We start from the raw sequence: 17506 nt of genomic DNA on the forward strand, positions 1-17506 counted from the left end.
CTCTGCCTGCCCGTGCACAGACGTGCGGACCTGCATCTCCCTCTTCCACTCAAACAGGAAAAACAGCCATCCTGGGGACATCTAGCCCTCCTTCCAGTTTACCTGTTGCTGGTCAGTGCTTTCTACAATTACGAGAAAGAGGGGTGGGGTGCCAGATAGCATGATCACATACACTTTGGGTCTTTAAAAAACAATAGCCCATCTGCAACAACAGGCTGTAAATGAGCTAACCCTGCTCAGAGATCTTTGAGTCACTGTGGATGTAACTGTGCAAATGTCAGCTCAGAGCTTATGACAGTAAAAAGGCATCCTAGGGAATTGCTGCGAGTGGTGCAGAGATGATGCTAGAAAAGCCCATCCTGTGTTTGCAGGAATACCCCGGGCACCCATGTCTCAACTGCTGCCTGCAGCTCTGGCCGCCTCCAAAAAGACACAGATAAGCCAGAAAAAAGGCTGGGAGCAAACGGTGCATACAGCAGAGCTTCTATACGAGGAAATGCTGAAGAGAGGAAAATGTCAGCTTGGAAGAGAAACAAAAACCTGAGAGAGCTCCAGAGAAGGAGCAGTTACTCTCCAATTCACAAAGCACAAAAATTGGGGTCCCAAACGCAATTAGCAAGCAACAGGTTGAAAACCAGCAAAGGTCTTCTGCAAAGACACGTAAGGGAGTCATGGATCTCACTGCCATGGGATGCTGTAGGAGCCAAGTGAAGACCTACTTTGCAAAAGGGTCTAAAAACCTGCCTGGAGGATGGGTCCATGCTATTAGACTTGAGAGCCCAAGTTTAGACTCAAGAGCCCAAGTTTAGACTCGAGAGCCCAAGTTCAGCAAGTCAGTCAGCCGGCTGCGGCGCTGCATGCCTGCTCAGCCTGGCTGTGCTCGCTGACTTGCAGTTGCAGGGTAGATGCAAATCCAGGAAAGTCAGATGATTTACAGGAGCTTTGCAATTGTGTCCAAGGTTAGAAGTGAGGCCCAGATCTGCACATCAAAACAGATTTCCCATAAATTACTATGTTAAGGCTTTTCATAAAAGTTTAACAGCATGAAGTATGATTCATGAGGAACCTGTAATGTTTAATTAAAGGGGAGAAAATGATCCTGCTGTGAAAAACTTCCAGATCCCATGCCAAGCTCATCATTGACTTAATTTACGGGACATAAACAGGCCAGAAAATGGCATGAGCAGTAAAGTCGTGTAACTTTTGCCAATTCGGGATACAACAGCTGTGCAAAGAGAGGGTGATTTACAAACTGAATGAGGCGAAGGCAGAGGTGTAGCAAGAAAACAGTGAATAAACTCCTGGGCAGCGCAGGACGGGAGGATCTAACCCATGCTCTGCTCCAGCTGCTCTTTTTGCTACTGCCCCGGTTTCTGCCTCCTGGCATGAAGGTCACTGGTCTTATACAGCCATGAAATTCCCCATTGGTTTAAATTACATGTGTCCTTCAGGCTTCTAACCCTAGATGTCAAACTGTCAAGGCTGCCATGTCAGTGACATGGACATAACTTCTGGTCTAACTCCAGCGAAACTGATAGAATTACTTTGGATTTACACCAGTACCAACCCCCTGCACCCCACCCACTGCTGGGGAACGTTTCTCCAGTTTCCCTGGGGCTCCGACTTTCTTGCCCTGTGCGTGCCTCTCGGTGTAACCATGCCCATGGCGGGATGCGATGTGTGCCCAAAAAGGGATTCTCGGTATTATTCATATGGAAAAAATGCTGTGGGATTGGTTCCCTTCACGTAACTAACTGGTCCCATGACCTCAGTTTCATGATTCTTGATTTCTGAGTGAAATAATTTCCAATACCGAGAAGGGAGAGGCTGCTGGATTTGTGGGGAAGGCAGTGGAGAGGCTGCAGTGAGCAATTGCTTGCAAAAAGAGACTGGCTTGAGAGCCACACCTAAGATGAGCTTGGCTCTAGCCTTGCATCCCCACTCCATCTTTCCGGTGCCTTTTTAGCAACCATGAGCAAGCCAGTGAACTGGGACCCTAAGCAATACCTAAGAACCACAGAAACCTGTTGCTGGAGACGCCTTTGATGGGGTGTTCACCAGTCCCTAAATAGAGCAGCTCTCCACTTATGTGGAAAAGAGGGACGTGAAGAATTCAAAACCAAGAAGGGAGAGGAGGTCACTGCAGAGCTACTCAAGTTCAGCTGCAGTTTCACAAACGCTTTAAATATCGCTCCCTGCTGTCCTGTCCAGGCCTGGGCAGGGTAGAGAAAGCTGAAAGCTCAAGGTTTTGGGGGAAAAAAGTGAACAAATAGAGGGGAATGACAGGAGCGGCTCTCTGCTTGTAGAAGGAGATGCCTCCAGCTCCCTTCCTTTCCTCGGTCGCTATAGGCATCAGATTTTGCAACAAACCTGAATTTGAGTACTAGAGAGTGAAAGGATCTGCAATGGCTATATCGGGTGGCTCATGTGACAGCCCTGAAGCACCCCCCGGGCAGCCCCAGGCTGCAGTGCCCCAGCTAAGTACCTGGGATGAAAAGCAGCCTGCCTCCTGTTCCATCCCCGCCTTGGGAAGAAGGCTTTTACCATGTTTCAGAAAGACACCGGGTGGACAAGAGGGATTTCAAAGCAGAAGAAAACAAATCAAAAAGGCAAGAACATATGCAAAAAAGCCCAACTCAGGACTGTTAGGTGCAAAAAGTGTTGCAGCTGCCAGAACACCGATGCAAGGGGACTGTTTGAAGATAAGCACCAGCTCACACCACAGGTGAGAGGAGATCAGCCTGTCAGGGCAGCCTGTTGCATTTCTGCAACAGGATGGGGCTGAAGTGCACAGACTGGAGAAAATAGTGCAGGAGGGTCTAGGGCAAAGGCAGAGGCTGACCGAGGCCAAGAACCGAGTCTGGACCTGCTGTGGGCTCTGACCGGGGACAATCCCACCGCCTTGCAGTGTTGCAGCTTCCCTTTCAGTAAATAGAGGGAATAATATTTGCCGTGCTCCCCACATCACAGAAAGGTAAATAAATTCACTAAGATGGGTTGTACAAGATCCTAGATGAGTTTACTAGAGTATTTTGCATTTTTGTTGCAAGGTTTAACCCTAAATCCACCAACCCCAACCATACAACAGTATCTTCCAGAGCTTTGTTCCATTCAGCTTCCAGTGTCCAAACACAACAGTTTTTTTCTGTTCCTCCTCTTGAGATACGATCCACTGCTTGCCACATCCCACAATCAGAAATCATCCTCGACACCCAGCCTATAATTGCCATTTATTTAGCTTAATCCCTTTCACAATACATCATCCATGCCGCTGCCTTCCTCCTTCGGGCGCTCACCACTTGTGACTGGCTACGGCAGCTATTGCTCAGCCGACCTGCAACATCTGTTCCCATTTTCTCTGGTTTTTGGGGACAAATCCAGGCCTAGCACAGAGCCAGCTCCTGGGAAGGTTTCTGCCCTGAACCTTCCAACCTCCATCCTCACAGTGCAAATAACTGAAGGTGGCTGGCGGTGCTGGCACGTGTCTCACAGCACCAGGGATTGGGTGGGGAAGGGAGTGCAGGGGTAATGCAGAGAGGCGAGGGAAGGCATGGTTTGCACAGGGAATTCAAAAAGTCAGCCCTGATCGCTAATGAAAGCCTTGCGGCCATGTATCACTGGGATTTTCCTTTTCTTACACCTGAGAATGTTGTCGTCGGGACCACAAAGAAAACACAACGAGAGCAAGGGCAGGAGATAAAGAGCAAAGCTGGGCAGCACTAGGAGTGGAGAGAGGGGGGAAGTATAAAAGGGAGAAGGAAAAGAATCAAGGACATGGGTGTGCAAATGAGCCAGAAATTCAGGTAAAAAAAGGCAGAGTCTGAAAAACGTGAAAAAAAGAAAAATGGAGCACCATGGCAAAGCAAATCCAAGGGGAAGAGGCAGGAGGAGAGTGCCCAGTCAGCCCCGAAGGATGAGGGCCGCGGAGGGGACAGACGGACAGAGCTCCCAGGGCGGGTTCACGGGATGGCAACTGGCAGCCTAAGCACCAGAGCGGTGCCCACGGCCAGCGTGTGTGCCCCCATGTCCCTGCCCAATCCCCTGCCCGTGGAAGTGCCCCCCACCGCAGGGGAGCTCGCACCCAGTGGGTGCTCAGGATCGGCAGCGATGGACCATAGCCCATGTGGGCAGTGGGACCAGCACCCTCCGCTGCGGCCCCACCACGGCCACCTCTCCCATCTGTTTTTGCTTCTGCCAGATGGGAAGGGGAGGGAGGGATGGGGGATGGGGCCGCATCACTGGGATGTCAGGGATTCATTTCTTTCTATTCTTTTCCCAGTGACATTTAAATGGCTGGCCCCAAAACGCTTTCTGATTGCTGTGTGTTTTTCCCAATGACACAAAGGCGAGAGTCTTTCAGAATAAATCATTTAGAGGCAGGAAAAAAAAAGCAGCAGCTCTGACCCCACAGGCACATACACCTCCCTCCTCCTTGCCCTCCCCTACAAGCATGTTTTGGAGCTGCTCAAGCAAAGGGGAGAGTGAGCAGGAGTAATTTTCCACGGATGCAGGGAACAATTGAGCCCCGCATGGTTTTCATCGTTAAAATGCTTCCCTCCAGCAGTTTATGTTCACCCACACCAGACAAAGGCGATATGCATGCAGAGACCAGTTTAGTCTTGCTCCACCCGCCAGTGGTGAGGAGTCGAGGTGCTGGGTGACGGGGAGGAGGAATGGGGGAGAGATGCTAACGCCACGAGGTGGGACCCGCTCCAGCTCCTCTCCTTGCGCGGGCAGGGGATGGCTGAACCCAGCTCTGAGTCACCCTTACTCAGCCCTGGCGCAGCCTCAACCGTGCCCAGGTACGTGGGCTGGTTTGGGGAGGGGAGAGGGGACAGGGCAGCTTTGGCACAGAGAAAATGAGTACGTGGGTTTCGGGGGAAGCACCGCTTGATGCTGTTGGTGTGGCACCATTGTTTCTGCATGCAGACGGGTGGCTGGGGGAGGAAGGAGGCCACGGCACTTTGCAGCAGTGCTTGCTTCAGCCTCGTGCCATCAGCCTGGCTTCTCCTGGAATCCAGCACCTCTACTCACACAGGGTGTCCAAGCACCCTGCAGATATAGGCAACCACCTTCCCCATTCTCCGTGGAAGCACCAGCCGGCAGCGGGATTGCTCCCTGCGAGGAGAGCGCGTGCTCGTGCTGAGGATGGATGCTGGTATCACGTTCGTGCTGAGAGGCTTTAGAGGGCAGCAAGGGGACGTGAGCATCCTCAGCACCGTCTCCCCAACAGCACAGCCCAAAGGGGGCTGAACACTGCTGGAGCTGGGGGCATGAGACTGGGGAATGGAGCCCGAGCCCTGAAGAACAGCAGGGAGATCCCCAAGTCAAGCAAAGCCTCACCACAATCCTTTTTCCTCTTTGTCCTCAATTCCCTTCCCATCTCCACTCCTTTCAGATGGAGGAACATACTTCAGTCACTGGCAAGGAGTTCCTCAGCGCTAAGCATCACCCACAGCCCCCTCAGGAGGAAGGAGGACAGGGTTTGAGCCCTCATATGTCCCCTGCCCAGGTGTCAAACCTACACAGGGCTATGAAAAGCTCAACTATTTTTTATAGCACAGATCTGCCCAAAATATGAGCTCCAGGCTTTTGCAACTAAAAGAGCTTTCAAATGTCCATCTCGGGAACCTGCAGAACAGCAGGGTGCAAGTTTGTGGCTGGCAACTTTGCTGCTCTTGCACATCAAGTCACAGCATCGTTTCTGAGCCCCTTTTGGCACCTCTTCCCTGAATGATGCCTACTAAACCCACCATCCTCAGAAACTTGCTGCTTGGTAGAAGCATGCAGGGCTGAAGGAGCATACCACCAGTCTCATGGGAACCATGTCAGGAGGACCTCTAGCTCTGAGTGTGAAGAAAGATGAAAAGCGACCAGTTTTCACACACAAAAAATATATTTTCTTAGTTCCTTATTAAAGATTAGCACATAAGAGCTAAACAGACTCAGGCCCAGGCGCCTGGTGGGAGATCTCTAAGCAACATTTTTGTGGTGCAGTGTAAGGTTTTGCCAAACTCCTTCCACCTAGATACTACTGAGCCAGTGGTTCAGACCAACGCCGGTTTGTATCCCTTTGCCAGACCACTGAAGAAGGCTTTCAACAAAACATCAAAGCAGAGACCCAAATGAATCACAGGATCCAGTGCTGAGGCTCCAACAGCCCTTTCATGAAGCACAACAGCCTAAGCCCTAACATCCTCATAGAATTATAACCACCCCCAGGTAGATATGCCAAGCTTTTTGCTCCTTGTTCTGCTTGGATGTGTGTGCTTTTTTAGCTCCTTTTCCAACATCCAGCAAATGCATTTATAAATAGTTGGGTTTTAGCTAAGAGGTGATGGCACTTAGGTCGTCGTGGAAAGATGCTTTACATATATAGCTTGTGTGGGAAAGATTTTGGATGGCTGAGATACTTCCTTGACAAGAAGCATAACAAGGAGAAAGGAAGCTTTTACAGAAGACGATCTCAGTTTGCTTAGCCTAACAAAACAAAGGCCAGAAATGGTAGGATTGCTACACATAAAAGCACCCAAGAGACAGCTGAGACATCTATTTAAGCATAAGGACAATGTTGGCATGAAACCAATTGGAAAAAAAGTTGGCTACAAATAAATATAACTGGGATTAAAAAGGAGCTTCATAACTCTTAGAGCACTTGGCTTGTGGAATGGCCTTGCAGGGGACACACTGGAGGCTGTGAGGGTGGAGCACTGTACCTTTATGAATGGGATCCTAGGACCACGTGTAGACAGCAGGTCTGGATTTGACTCAGGTCTCTCCTAGCCCTATGCCTCCATCAGTAAAGACATCCCACCCATAGGTGTCTGAAACTGGGATTCTAATCCTTGCAGCATGGGGAAGTCCCAGTGCTCAACGTCCCCATAAAGCTGTGTCAAGAGCTCTTGAAATCTTTCCAGATGAAAAGCCAATCAAAGAAGATACATGAGCTGACTTCCCTTGGATTGCATGTGCCTTGAGATTGGTAAACTTTTCAAAGTACTATAATGAGCACGGATCTTGGAGAACTACAACAATAGCTTATTTTCAAGGAAAATTAAGAACAGCTTGTTTTTCTTAATCTTACAGTTTCCTCCAAACAAATGTGTCACAGCTGTTATACCTGGAGGTCATGGAAAAAAGGTCTCATCGGAACTGCTGCAAGAAGTATTTTGGCCGAAGAAAAGGAGTTTGAATGTGTCCTGTATGAATACAATGAGGAGAGACTGAAGAGAAACTGTTGTCTTGCCCATGGTAACAGAAAGATGAATAGCAGTCACAAATTTAAGGGGGAAAAGCCCAAATACTTTGGAGTAGCAAAGACAGAAAAGTATTGGAAGAGATTGGGCAGGGAAATGTTGTCCTCTCTACCACCGAAAGGTTTTATGAACAGGTTAGACACATCCATTGGGAATGATTCCTGAAACGTTAATTCTTTTTTGGGGGGCAGGAGTATAGGTTATATGGCCTTCTGCAATGGCAACTAATACCCTCTGTGATACAAAGCTCAGCACCAAGAAGAAGATGACATGGTCCTCTCTGATCGACATTCAAGGCTGGATGCAGAATTGCTGCTAGCTGCCAGCACAAACCCAACAGGCCCTCCACGCCCCACAGCGACCTGGAGACGCCAGTCCTAATGCAGGTCTGAACGCCTCGGTCCCAGCCTGCGGTATTACAGTCTGAACTGGAACGATAAAGGCTTAATCAAGCCTTATATATTATTAAACTTTATTTGCATTGCTTTGCATGTGAGGCTCAGGAAAGGCTCGTTGTTAAAATTCAAAGAGTTTTAAAGTCCCAGGGAAACTGAGAGTAGTGATGCAAAAATAGTGATGCAAATAACCAGAGTTTCAGTGCCATCGCATTAGCATTGCTTGACAAACACACAGGCTGCAGCGATGGTGGTCAGAGCTGTGCAGAGGCCCAGGGTGGTGGTCATGTCAATCAACATCACTATGAGAACGATAAAATAAAAAAAATAAAGTTTTGTATAAATTGATAACTTGCAGCCACCTCCGTAACAGTTCATGGGGAAAAGTATCCAGTTACCACAAGCAAGCGTATTTCTGAACCCATTTAAAATCTTAAAACCGCATTACATAAACCTAACAATACCAAACGGCAAGACATCAGGAAACCATTGAAAGAAAAGCCCAATATAATAAAAAAGAGAATTAAACATGACTATTACTGCCAAAGAATAATCTCCCATAAATATTTTTAAAGGCAACAAAGAGGATTATCAATGAGAGTTGAGACAGGATAAGGACAGATAATTTAGGTTCAAGAGAACATTTTATTTATTTCAAAGATACATTGAGGAGACTTTTAAAAGTGACCTAAACCTCCCAGTCCATTTTCCAGAGGATTCAAGGTCAAAGGAGGCAGCTTGAAGGGAGCAGAGGTGTGAGACCTCTTCAGCCCCAATCTCAGCTCTGCCTCTGTACAGCTTGAGGCTGGTCCTTTCTCCCTGCCTCAGTTTCCCAATCCACAGTGACACAAGCACAGTAAGTTACAGCCTTCAAAGGGAGAACGAGGGCTGTAAAGACTGAGAGGTAGCATTAGAAGCTTAAACATGTAAAACACGGATCCTATTTTCCCTGTCTAATGAATACAAGTGGTCACAGGGATGGTGTAGGATCTGCTGCCGCCACCGCGACACGCTCTGATCTCTATAGGGATCAGTTTTAATGTGCATGCTCTAGCCCATTAAGCCCGTGACTTGATTTAGCAGAACTACAGAGCTGCCGTACTGTGCACATTGTTCTGACAGCTGTTAAGGACTGACCTGCTGACTCTCATTACTTCCTGTCACATCCTGTTCCTTGAAGGATAGCTGATTACATTTTCCTCCCTAATGAGCTCAATGAGTCTGAAGATGGGCTGAGACTGCCCAATTGGATAGTGCATGATCTTTGGCTTCACTGCTGCCTGACGGCTGGCAGCCAGATATCGAGGATATGTCTGTGTGTGAAGCCAAACAAACATGAAAACATCACAGGGAATAAGGAACTGCGAGCTAAGAAATTGATGTGCTGTAGTACAAAAGTCCAGGGGAGCACCAGGCAGGCAGAGCACCATTACAATCTGCATTGCAATTTGAAAGGATATACCCACCAGACAATCCAAAATGGAAATTTTCTGACTCAAGAAAGGACAAACATTTAGATGGGGATCGGATGTCCAGAGGAACAAAAAACAAATTTCAGAACTAATTCTTATCTCCTGTCCAGACAGTTTATTTTCTGTAATCACAGCTGCTCCCTTTCTTTGCATACACCTCTGAAGCAGTAGGTTTTCAGATCGTCATCTGAAGTACTTGGTAAAAGTCACTGTAAGCAGGAAATCAAACTAACTAGGTTATTGGTCCAATCCCGAATAGTAATTTCAAGGTTTCTTGCCTTCCTTATGCCACCTCTTTATTTTCTAGCACCTTAGGAAATCCATTGGTCTTATTAAGACTTACGAGCACATGCTCAGCTCTGAGTGGAAGTGTGCCTTTGCACTCCCCAAAGATTAGGCTACCCTGCCACTGCAGTGGGAAGCCCTGTGGGTTGATTTAGGGTATCTGCATGAGATTGCTGGGCTTACACACAGCAGGACATGCAGGAATAAATAGCTCCCCTAAAGCCTGGTTACTTCGGAAACATAGGGACAGGCATCGCAATGCTCTCGGGAGTGCTGCTGGAAAACATTGCAGTGCTTTGCACCGAGTCACCCCTTTCCAGTGGGGTAAGAAATGAACCCTTCAAATCTCAGCTTCTTCTAGAGTTAATAACAAACAGGGGGCAGGGAAAGTTAATTTGTACCTACAATGACTTCATAAATAAAAACCTTTGGGGAAACTGGAAAATTCTAGCAATGAAATAGAGCTGCTTTCATTTTAAAGCCTCTACTCCTAAGTGGGTTGACAACCTGGTAGCTTATTTGGTAGCAGTTTTCTGACAATCTCTTATAAACATCACTATAGCACCGGTTGTCTTTGGATTTCAGTTTGTTGCTTACAGAACAAGAGATGGGGAGATGCCAAGGCCTGCATGGGTCAGGGGTCTGCTCCTCATCCACTGCTCAGAGGGGCTTCCCTGGCACAGCAGGTGGGCAGGTCAGAGGGGGAAATGCTGCAGGGGAAGCTTGTGTTGCCATTGCTCTACCTGCTGCGTAGGTAAAGGCTCACCAGAGCTGTCAAGCTGCCACCTTTCACCAGCCTGAAATTCAAGAGGATTTTTAAAAAAAATGTAAACAACCTGAGCTGCTAAGATGGCCTGATGACTGGTTCCAGCTCTGCTCTCACTTGGGATTGCTGACTGTCTCAATACACAGAGCCATGAGTAAATATTGGTTCAAACACAGATAGCTTATGGGCAAAAAGCACACGGCTGCATGCAGCTCAAATAAACAGGCTGGCAAAAGTGACTGCTACTGGGGATGGGCCTCCCCTGTCCCTCCTGCAGCACCCTGAGGGTTGCCCTGGCTGTTAGCACAGCTCTGGGTGAGCTCTGGTCAGTGATTTTGCTAAGTGCTGAATCCACAGGGATTATACCCAAAATAAAGCGGTGTGCAGCACAAATATACAGCTGGAAGACATCCCAAATTGCCAATTCTGCTGGTCAGAGGCTGTTCTCAGGCTTGTTCTCAGCTACAGCAAAGGGGTGAACTGGTTCCCCTACTCGCAACTCTCTAAAGGACGAGAGTGGGATATAACTTATTGCAGGCTAAATAACCTTCCCTGCCCTCAAGGCTCGTTCATTTTATTTATGGGAAAATATGCTCATTAATGCTCTTATCACAGGAATGATCTAATCAGGGGGGAAAAGTCTCCTTTGAATATATCCATTTTAATGAGCTGCTGGGCGAAATGTTTAGGCAGGCAAAACTGACTCTGAACTCGTTTCTGACAGAGCAGATTCTGCACAGGTTTTAACGCTCATTCCGCTGGCATCTGTTTGTTTTGATAACATTTCCAAATGAAATTACGAGTTACAAAAGCTGAGCTGTACTGTGCACTTCCTTGTCCCTAAGGTTGACTGATATAAGCACAATAGGAACTGAAGGAAAATAAGCCATGCCGTCCAGCTCGCCTTCCCAACACACAGGCTGTGAAAGTGGCCCATCCTGCAAAGAAACATCAGATTGTGCTGAACTCTTCTGTAAGAGAAAAGTGAAGCTAAGCAAAAAATAAATGAATAAATTCACCACACAAAGGCTCCAGCAAGCAAGCAAGGGAAAGGGGTCAGCAGAGGAAGAAAATGCTCACGAAAGAATTCCAGAAAGCCGCTGCACACCAAAATGCTGATTACATGCGATTGCAGGGGGGCTCATTTTCTCAGGACCCGGCTCCGCGAGGTGCTGTGCACCCCACCGCTCTCTCCCATGCTAACGGGAAGGAAAGTGCTCGATCTCCTCTCCAAGTCGAACTCCCCTCTGTGGCACTGCAGCCTTCGCAAGAACCGGACCTTAACCACCTCTCGCTAACTGAGGGGGAGCGGAGGGAGAGGAGGGGATGGAGATGTTAGCTGCATCTGGCCCAATGTAAACGAAACAGAAAATGGATTGTGGAAGGGAGGATGTTGCAATGTCTTCCACTTTATTGTTTTGTAACTACCTCTGAATTCCTCGTGACCATTTGTTCATAACTGGCAGCAACACCCAGAGAAAAATCAATAAAAAAATCAAGCTTGTGGAACATTATTCTTAAATTACAGACCATAACAACAAACTGCTCAAGCACACTTCTTTCCCCAGAAATGTTAAGGTGCCATCCTCTGACCATATCTTGTGTCTCTTGCTGTTGGCTAACCCACTCTCTAGCTGACTATATTTCCTGTTCTCACTTCCAACTTTTCCCCTTACCCCCACATTATTTTTATATGGAAACTGAACAGCAATGCCTGCTAAGTTTGATCCTGCAACCTTAAAGAAAACAACTCAGCACTTATCAGGTGACCAGCAATATGTTGGATTACACCCCTAAATCAGATAACGAGACTTTAAAGCATTTTAAGCATCTGTTACCTCATCTGCATTCAATACATAGTCCTCTTCATACCAGCTGTTTTTAAGTGAGAAAGCAGAGATCCAACGTTTCTTTGGTAAGAAGTACAGACATTTGTTGGCCTGACACACTAGTGACTGCTTTCTTCTAGTTCAATATCTCACAAAGATCTTGGAAAATAAATTCTTCCCTGTGCTGGTAAACATCTAAGCATTCCGGCTTAATTTGGCAGTGGCATGCAGAGTCTCCTTCCAGCACAAGTGGGTCTGCAGAAAACCTGACCTTCAAATCAAATCATTCTCGCACGGATGACAATGAAAATGAGGAGAGTTTTCCAGCTAGAAAAAGTGTTCTAATTACATGTCCCACAAAGATCAGAATAGATTCTAACACACCAAATAGTGTTTTTAGTGGGGGAGTATTTAAAATTAGATAACTGGTAGTTAACTGTTACCTGTAAGGAAATGAACCAGAAGTTCTAAGGATGGAGATGGGCAGACTTAAAGAGCCCTGCTTTATAAGACTTACAAACTATAGGTCTTACAAAGTTTAAAAATAACACTGTCCAGTGTTTCGATAAAGACCTCGCAAGATTTTGCTGTACTTCGTCTCCACACAGAGCTGACCAAGATGAACATTTAAATTATTCTGGGATTAACACTGGCTAAATTACAGGGCAGAGAAGTCATCACACACAATGATTTCTGTGAAAACATGTCATGATGGACATCTCTGTGTCAGTTTCTGTCCTGTTTTGGTGCTTGGCTACATCTCTAGATGACTCTTAAAAATGTAAGAACAAGTAAAGTCTTTCTGGAGTGGAAATAGAGAGAAAAGGCTATTGGAACCACTTGATGTTATAGTCTGGCTCGATTTATTAATTTTTTTTTTTTTTACCATTTTTGGGGAGTTACCAAGTGTGTAATGCTATGTAAGGACTGCACATGCTTTAAGACAGAGCTCATGTTTTTCTTTCTGTTGTACTTCCCTAGTCAGCAAATCAGACATAGATTAATTCCCATGATGCTGCTAAATGTCATAAACGTCTGTTTCCACATTCAAGAAGATCTATGACAGCGTGATGCAGCTAAGCTGAAAATATATGGGGGTTTCTGCTACATGTCAAATATCTTTTTTTTTTTTCCATTCACCTTCACTGGAGCTTTGTTACTCCTCTAGAACATGGACGCAGGAGCTGCTTCAACGAAGTCTGCAGCAGCCCACTCTCCAATAGCCTCCTCAGTGGCAGAAAAACACACAAAAGCACCAATATTTGCAGCCATGTTGTTTAGTTATGTTTTAATCACCTAAACAACAGAACAGTTTATCTTTCCTTCTCTAAATAAAACATGTGATACAACTATGATATCAATGTGCAGGATTTGAGAACGAGCAAGTCTTACGAGTGTGTTGGGTCCTGTACATCTTTCACTAGTTTCGTGTCATCTGATCACTAACATTTGCAAACCTGAAAGCAGATAATGAAGAGGAAAGACATTCAGTTACTCACCCGGCCCATTTCTTGCTCTAACATCTGTTTACATCAGCTACCAGTTTTGAATTCCACTTTAACTTATTCCTGTGCTGCTTCTTCCAATCCAGTATCTTTCAGAAAGTAAAAACTATAAAAGCTTGACAAAGAATCATTAACTGGTGATTTTGACTAATGTTTGAGACCTCTTTTGTTAAAAGAGGCTGAAAAGCATGCTGAAACAAGCTAAAAAAGGAAATTCTAGAAAATGAAACTCTCTGGCTTTCCTCAACCTGAAACAATTTCAGCTTAGATTCCTAATGTGGGGTTCAGTTGTGTTGCTTCTTCTGTACTTTCTCCATTAACACGTCTGGTTATTGAGTAACTCAGACTGTACAAGATATTTTCCCAGGTTGTTCCCTACAGCCTAATTGCTATGACCTGCTTGTGTAAGAACACAGAACAAGTGGGACTCGCTGCATGCTCTCCTCTGAGGAGTTCAGTAAGCAGTTCAGGAGAGAATTGATCTAAGCTCCCTGCTGCATCTCCTGCTTTGGGGACTACACTGGTCCTTTGAAACATATATTTTTTGGAGATGGGAAGGCTGTGGTAGTTGAGAGCCAGCAGAATGAGGGGGCCTTTGATAGTGTACTTGTGGACACCAGCATAGGACTTGGGATGAACTAGAGCCTCAGGACTTAGGTGGATGAGATTCTCTATTTGCAATTGTCCATCTTGCCTCTGTGTGGAAAGTTACTGTGCCACAGCAGACTTGGAAGTAGGAATGGATGCCCACACATCAGCTGTGTGGGTTCACTGCTCAGTGTATTAGATAATACCAGGGACTGAGATGGGCTTGGACTACAGTACCAAACTAGGAATGCAGCTGGAGCAACTGAGACACTGACACACAGTTACTTCTGCCTACTCTGCTGCCATGGGTAGGGTAATCATGGTAAACCAGTGGTAAAAAAACAGCTGGAGATGGCAACATCTCAAACTGCCTCAGCTGGTAATCCTGAAATCGTGAGTCAGAGGCTTCTCTGTAAAGATTTATGAATCACTGTCACTGCTAAACTGGAAGTCAAGCTATCTCAGCAAAACTGCAGCTGGAACTAATCCCACATGATATTTAACGCACAAAACCAGAACAAGTTGATTGGGCTTTTTGCAGGCTACAGAGCACCACAGTGCAACCCAGGTCACTCAACTGTAAAATGGAATGATGGCCCATTGAGATGACAGGTATCCACAGGGCAAAACTGTTTCCAGTGGCACAGTAAAGAGGAAAGCAGCTGCAAAGATGATGTCCCCTGACACTGCCATTATAAGGAATTACAGTTGGATTACTACATAAATAACAAATGCTGTTATTAGAAATAATGAAGCCTATCACAAAACGCTAAGGCAGTCCATCCATCGACCAGTATGTTCATTCCCCCATCAGGAAAACCGTTCTAAACCAACATACAAAACATGAATTGCTAAATCTTCTCTGATGTGTTTCATTTGGTCTGGATATTCCTGAATTGCAGCTATCCCATTGTTTCAAGTTGGTCTCTGGGTAATGCATTAAACGGCAGTCAGCTTCCCCTTCATAAATCAACAGCCAAATCTAGAGAGCGAGGTGAAAGCAAGCACTAATGTCTCGGTTATGTTGTGTTCTGGGAGCTAAGTGCAGATACCTGCAGCAGGAAAAGGATTTTTCTTTCATACCTCTTACTTACCATGACTCCCAGACTAGTCACTGGCTGCTGGCCAGGCTAGGCTTCTCATCTAATCTGTAGGAGAACAGACAGTGTTTTCTTTTGGCAATGCACTTTGTTCCATCATAGTCAATCAGAGCAGTTTCAGGACACAGAAGGTGGGTGGGGATTTAGACATTTATCCTCGTGCAAAGTGGAACCAATCAATGGACTATCCATGTGCTCAGAGCTCCTGGATGGGAATATTTTAAAGCAAATAAAAATAAGCAAGATAGTAAGAAACCTAAAAAATAAAAAGTGCCCAAATGCCGCTATGGTACCTGAAGGCAATAAAATAGGCATGTCATAGCCCGAGTTCAATTAAGAAAAGAGAAATACAGCCACCTACAATTTTTTTTTTTTAAAAAGCATGATTTTGAAAATCATTACAATGTATCCTTAGTAGTTTTCCTTGGCTCTATAAACACCTTTTCCACCTAATTTACAAGGCATACCTGACTCAGCATCATTTAAACCATTATTTTGAGCTTTCTTTCCATATAGGATAGGATCCACTGTTTAGGATGTGCCCTGACTTCTGTGATGTGCTTCTGACTTGGTTTTCAGGCTGAAATGTTCAGAAATGGCTGAGTCAAAGATCTCCTGTCATGGAAATTATAACCTATTTACCTTTTGTACACATCTGCTGCTTTTAAGATGGATTTTGAAGATCGACCCCCACCCCCAACAGGATGAATCTGTGTTTTCATCAATATTGTCCAAAAGAGAAGTGGGGTGTCTGATTTTCAAATTCACATCCTTTCCTCCAGACTTTATTCTTGCCGTGGGGCTGCAGAAAGACCCAACCGTATCGCCAAGCCTCGGCTTTCCAAAATCCTTGCGGGAGATGAAAAGCAGAGCGCTAGGCGTTACGGGCTTCTTGTTTTGGGGGTGGGGATGCAGACCAACTTCTGCTATGTAAATAACCAGGATTTATTCACTTCCTCATGAAGGTGCAGCACAAAGCCTTTTTCCGTCTAAAAGATTACCACTAACCATTGCCCGTTCCCCACACAACCGAAGGTATAAATTACGGCACCGGCCAGCACAACACACAGGCCGGAGGGAAACTGGGAGACGTTGCAACTGGAGCACGGCCACAGGCCAGAACGCGCACCCCAAAAGCGGGTCACAACTTCAGCCCGTCCTTTTAGGGACCCCCTCCAGTACTCGGGGAATTTTCTTCTTATTTTTTTAATTCAAGTTTCTCTCAGGATCGAGCCGACAAACGCTTACGCGCGGCAGATCGGAGGAGGACGATGCCCTCCGGGCCCACTGCTCCCCACAGAAGACCCCGCTGCCGCCCCTCTGCTGCCTCCACCAGCGAGCGGGCAGCCCCGGGGCTGTAAAGCCCGGCCGTACGGAGACCCCGACCCTCCTTCCCCAGCCGCGGCCCGGGGACCCCCCGCCGTCCCTCACGCCCACCGGCTCGGTCCGGACAGCGGGGCGGCAGCTCCCCACCGCCGCCCCGCTCCTCCCCCCGCCGGCGCATGCGCCAGGCCGGGCCTGGCCCCTCCCCTCCCCCGCAGTTTACCTCAGCCAGTCGCGGGGCGGGGGGGGGGCGGACGCGGGACTCGAACCGGCGCCTCTGAGGGGAGGGAGGGCTGGGGCGCCGCGCTGAAGCCTCCCGGCCGAACCCAGCCACACTCCGCCCACCCCGGCGGGCGTAGCCAATCAGAGACCGCTATTCCCCCCCTTCTCCGGCCAGGCGCCCTTCTAGCCAATGCTGAACCCCCTCGCGCTGCCAGCCAATAGGAAAAGAGCTTGCTCTTCCGCCCCCCGCTCTCCCTTCAGCCAATGCGAAGCGAGACTTTCTAAGGGACAATCGGGCCGTTCACCGGACGGGAGCCCTTTCCCGATCGGGGGCGTGGCCCGCTCCGTGGGGCGTTGCCGCGGCGGGAGGCGTGGCCTCGGAAGGGTATATAAGGACCCGCTGCGGCGGTGCTGCCATTTTGTGTAGCAGCGCCTGGAGAGCGGCCGGCGGGAGGCGGCGGAGGGTTTCGGGGTTCGGACCAGAGCGGCCGGATGGTGAAATCCTCCCTGCAGCGGATACTCAACAGTCACTGCTTCGCTAGAGAGAAAGAGGGGAATAAAAGCACCATCATGCCCGCTGTGCTGAGCCTCAGTACCGGACAGAGCAGGTGAGGGGCCAGGGCCTCCCTCAGCCTTCGCACCGCTGGGCGCTCGCCGCCTCCTCCTTTCCCCTCAGGGCCCGCCCTGATCCTCCTCGTCCTTCGAGCGCCGGTCGCCTCCCCCGTGACCGGGGGGGAGGGGAGGGGTGCTCCGTGGCGGGTGGGA

At 47.6% G+C, this 17506-nt stretch overlaps 2 protein-coding genes across 2 annotated transcripts in view; one reads left to right on the plus strand and one right to left on the minus strand.

Annotated features, from left to right (window-relative positions):
- The window catches only part of LOC104831212 (junctional sarcoplasmic reticulum protein 1-like), a 31256-nt gene extending 15992 nt beyond the window's left edge, over positions 1-15264 (minus strand). Inside the window, exon 1 of the mRNA XM_010566630.1 lies at positions 15191-15264. The gene's annotated coding sequence lies outside the window, so the exon portion shown is untranslated. The remainder of the gene's footprint in view (positions 1-15190) is intronic.
- A 1903-nt stretch (positions 15265-17167) lies between these two features.
- OAZ1 (ornithine decarboxylase antizyme 1) overlaps positions 17168-17506 on the plus strand; it is a 4394-nt gene continuing 4055 nt past the window's right edge. Inside the window, 1 exon segment of the mRNA XM_010566620.1 lies at positions 17168-17349. Within this exon segment, the coding sequence (XP_010564922.1) occupies positions 17234-17349 (116 nt within the window). The 5' untranslated portion in view covers positions 17168-17233.

The sequence above is a fragment of the Haliaeetus leucocephalus genome, unplaced genomic scaffold (assembly GCF_000737465.1).
Source record: "Haliaeetus leucocephalus isolate CR32 unplaced genomic scaffold, Haliaeetus_leucocephalus-4.0 Scaffold215, whole genome shotgun sequence".
In the NCBI taxonomy this organism is placed as follows: Eukaryota; Metazoa; Chordata; class Aves; order Accipitriformes; family Accipitridae; genus Haliaeetus; species Haliaeetus leucocephalus.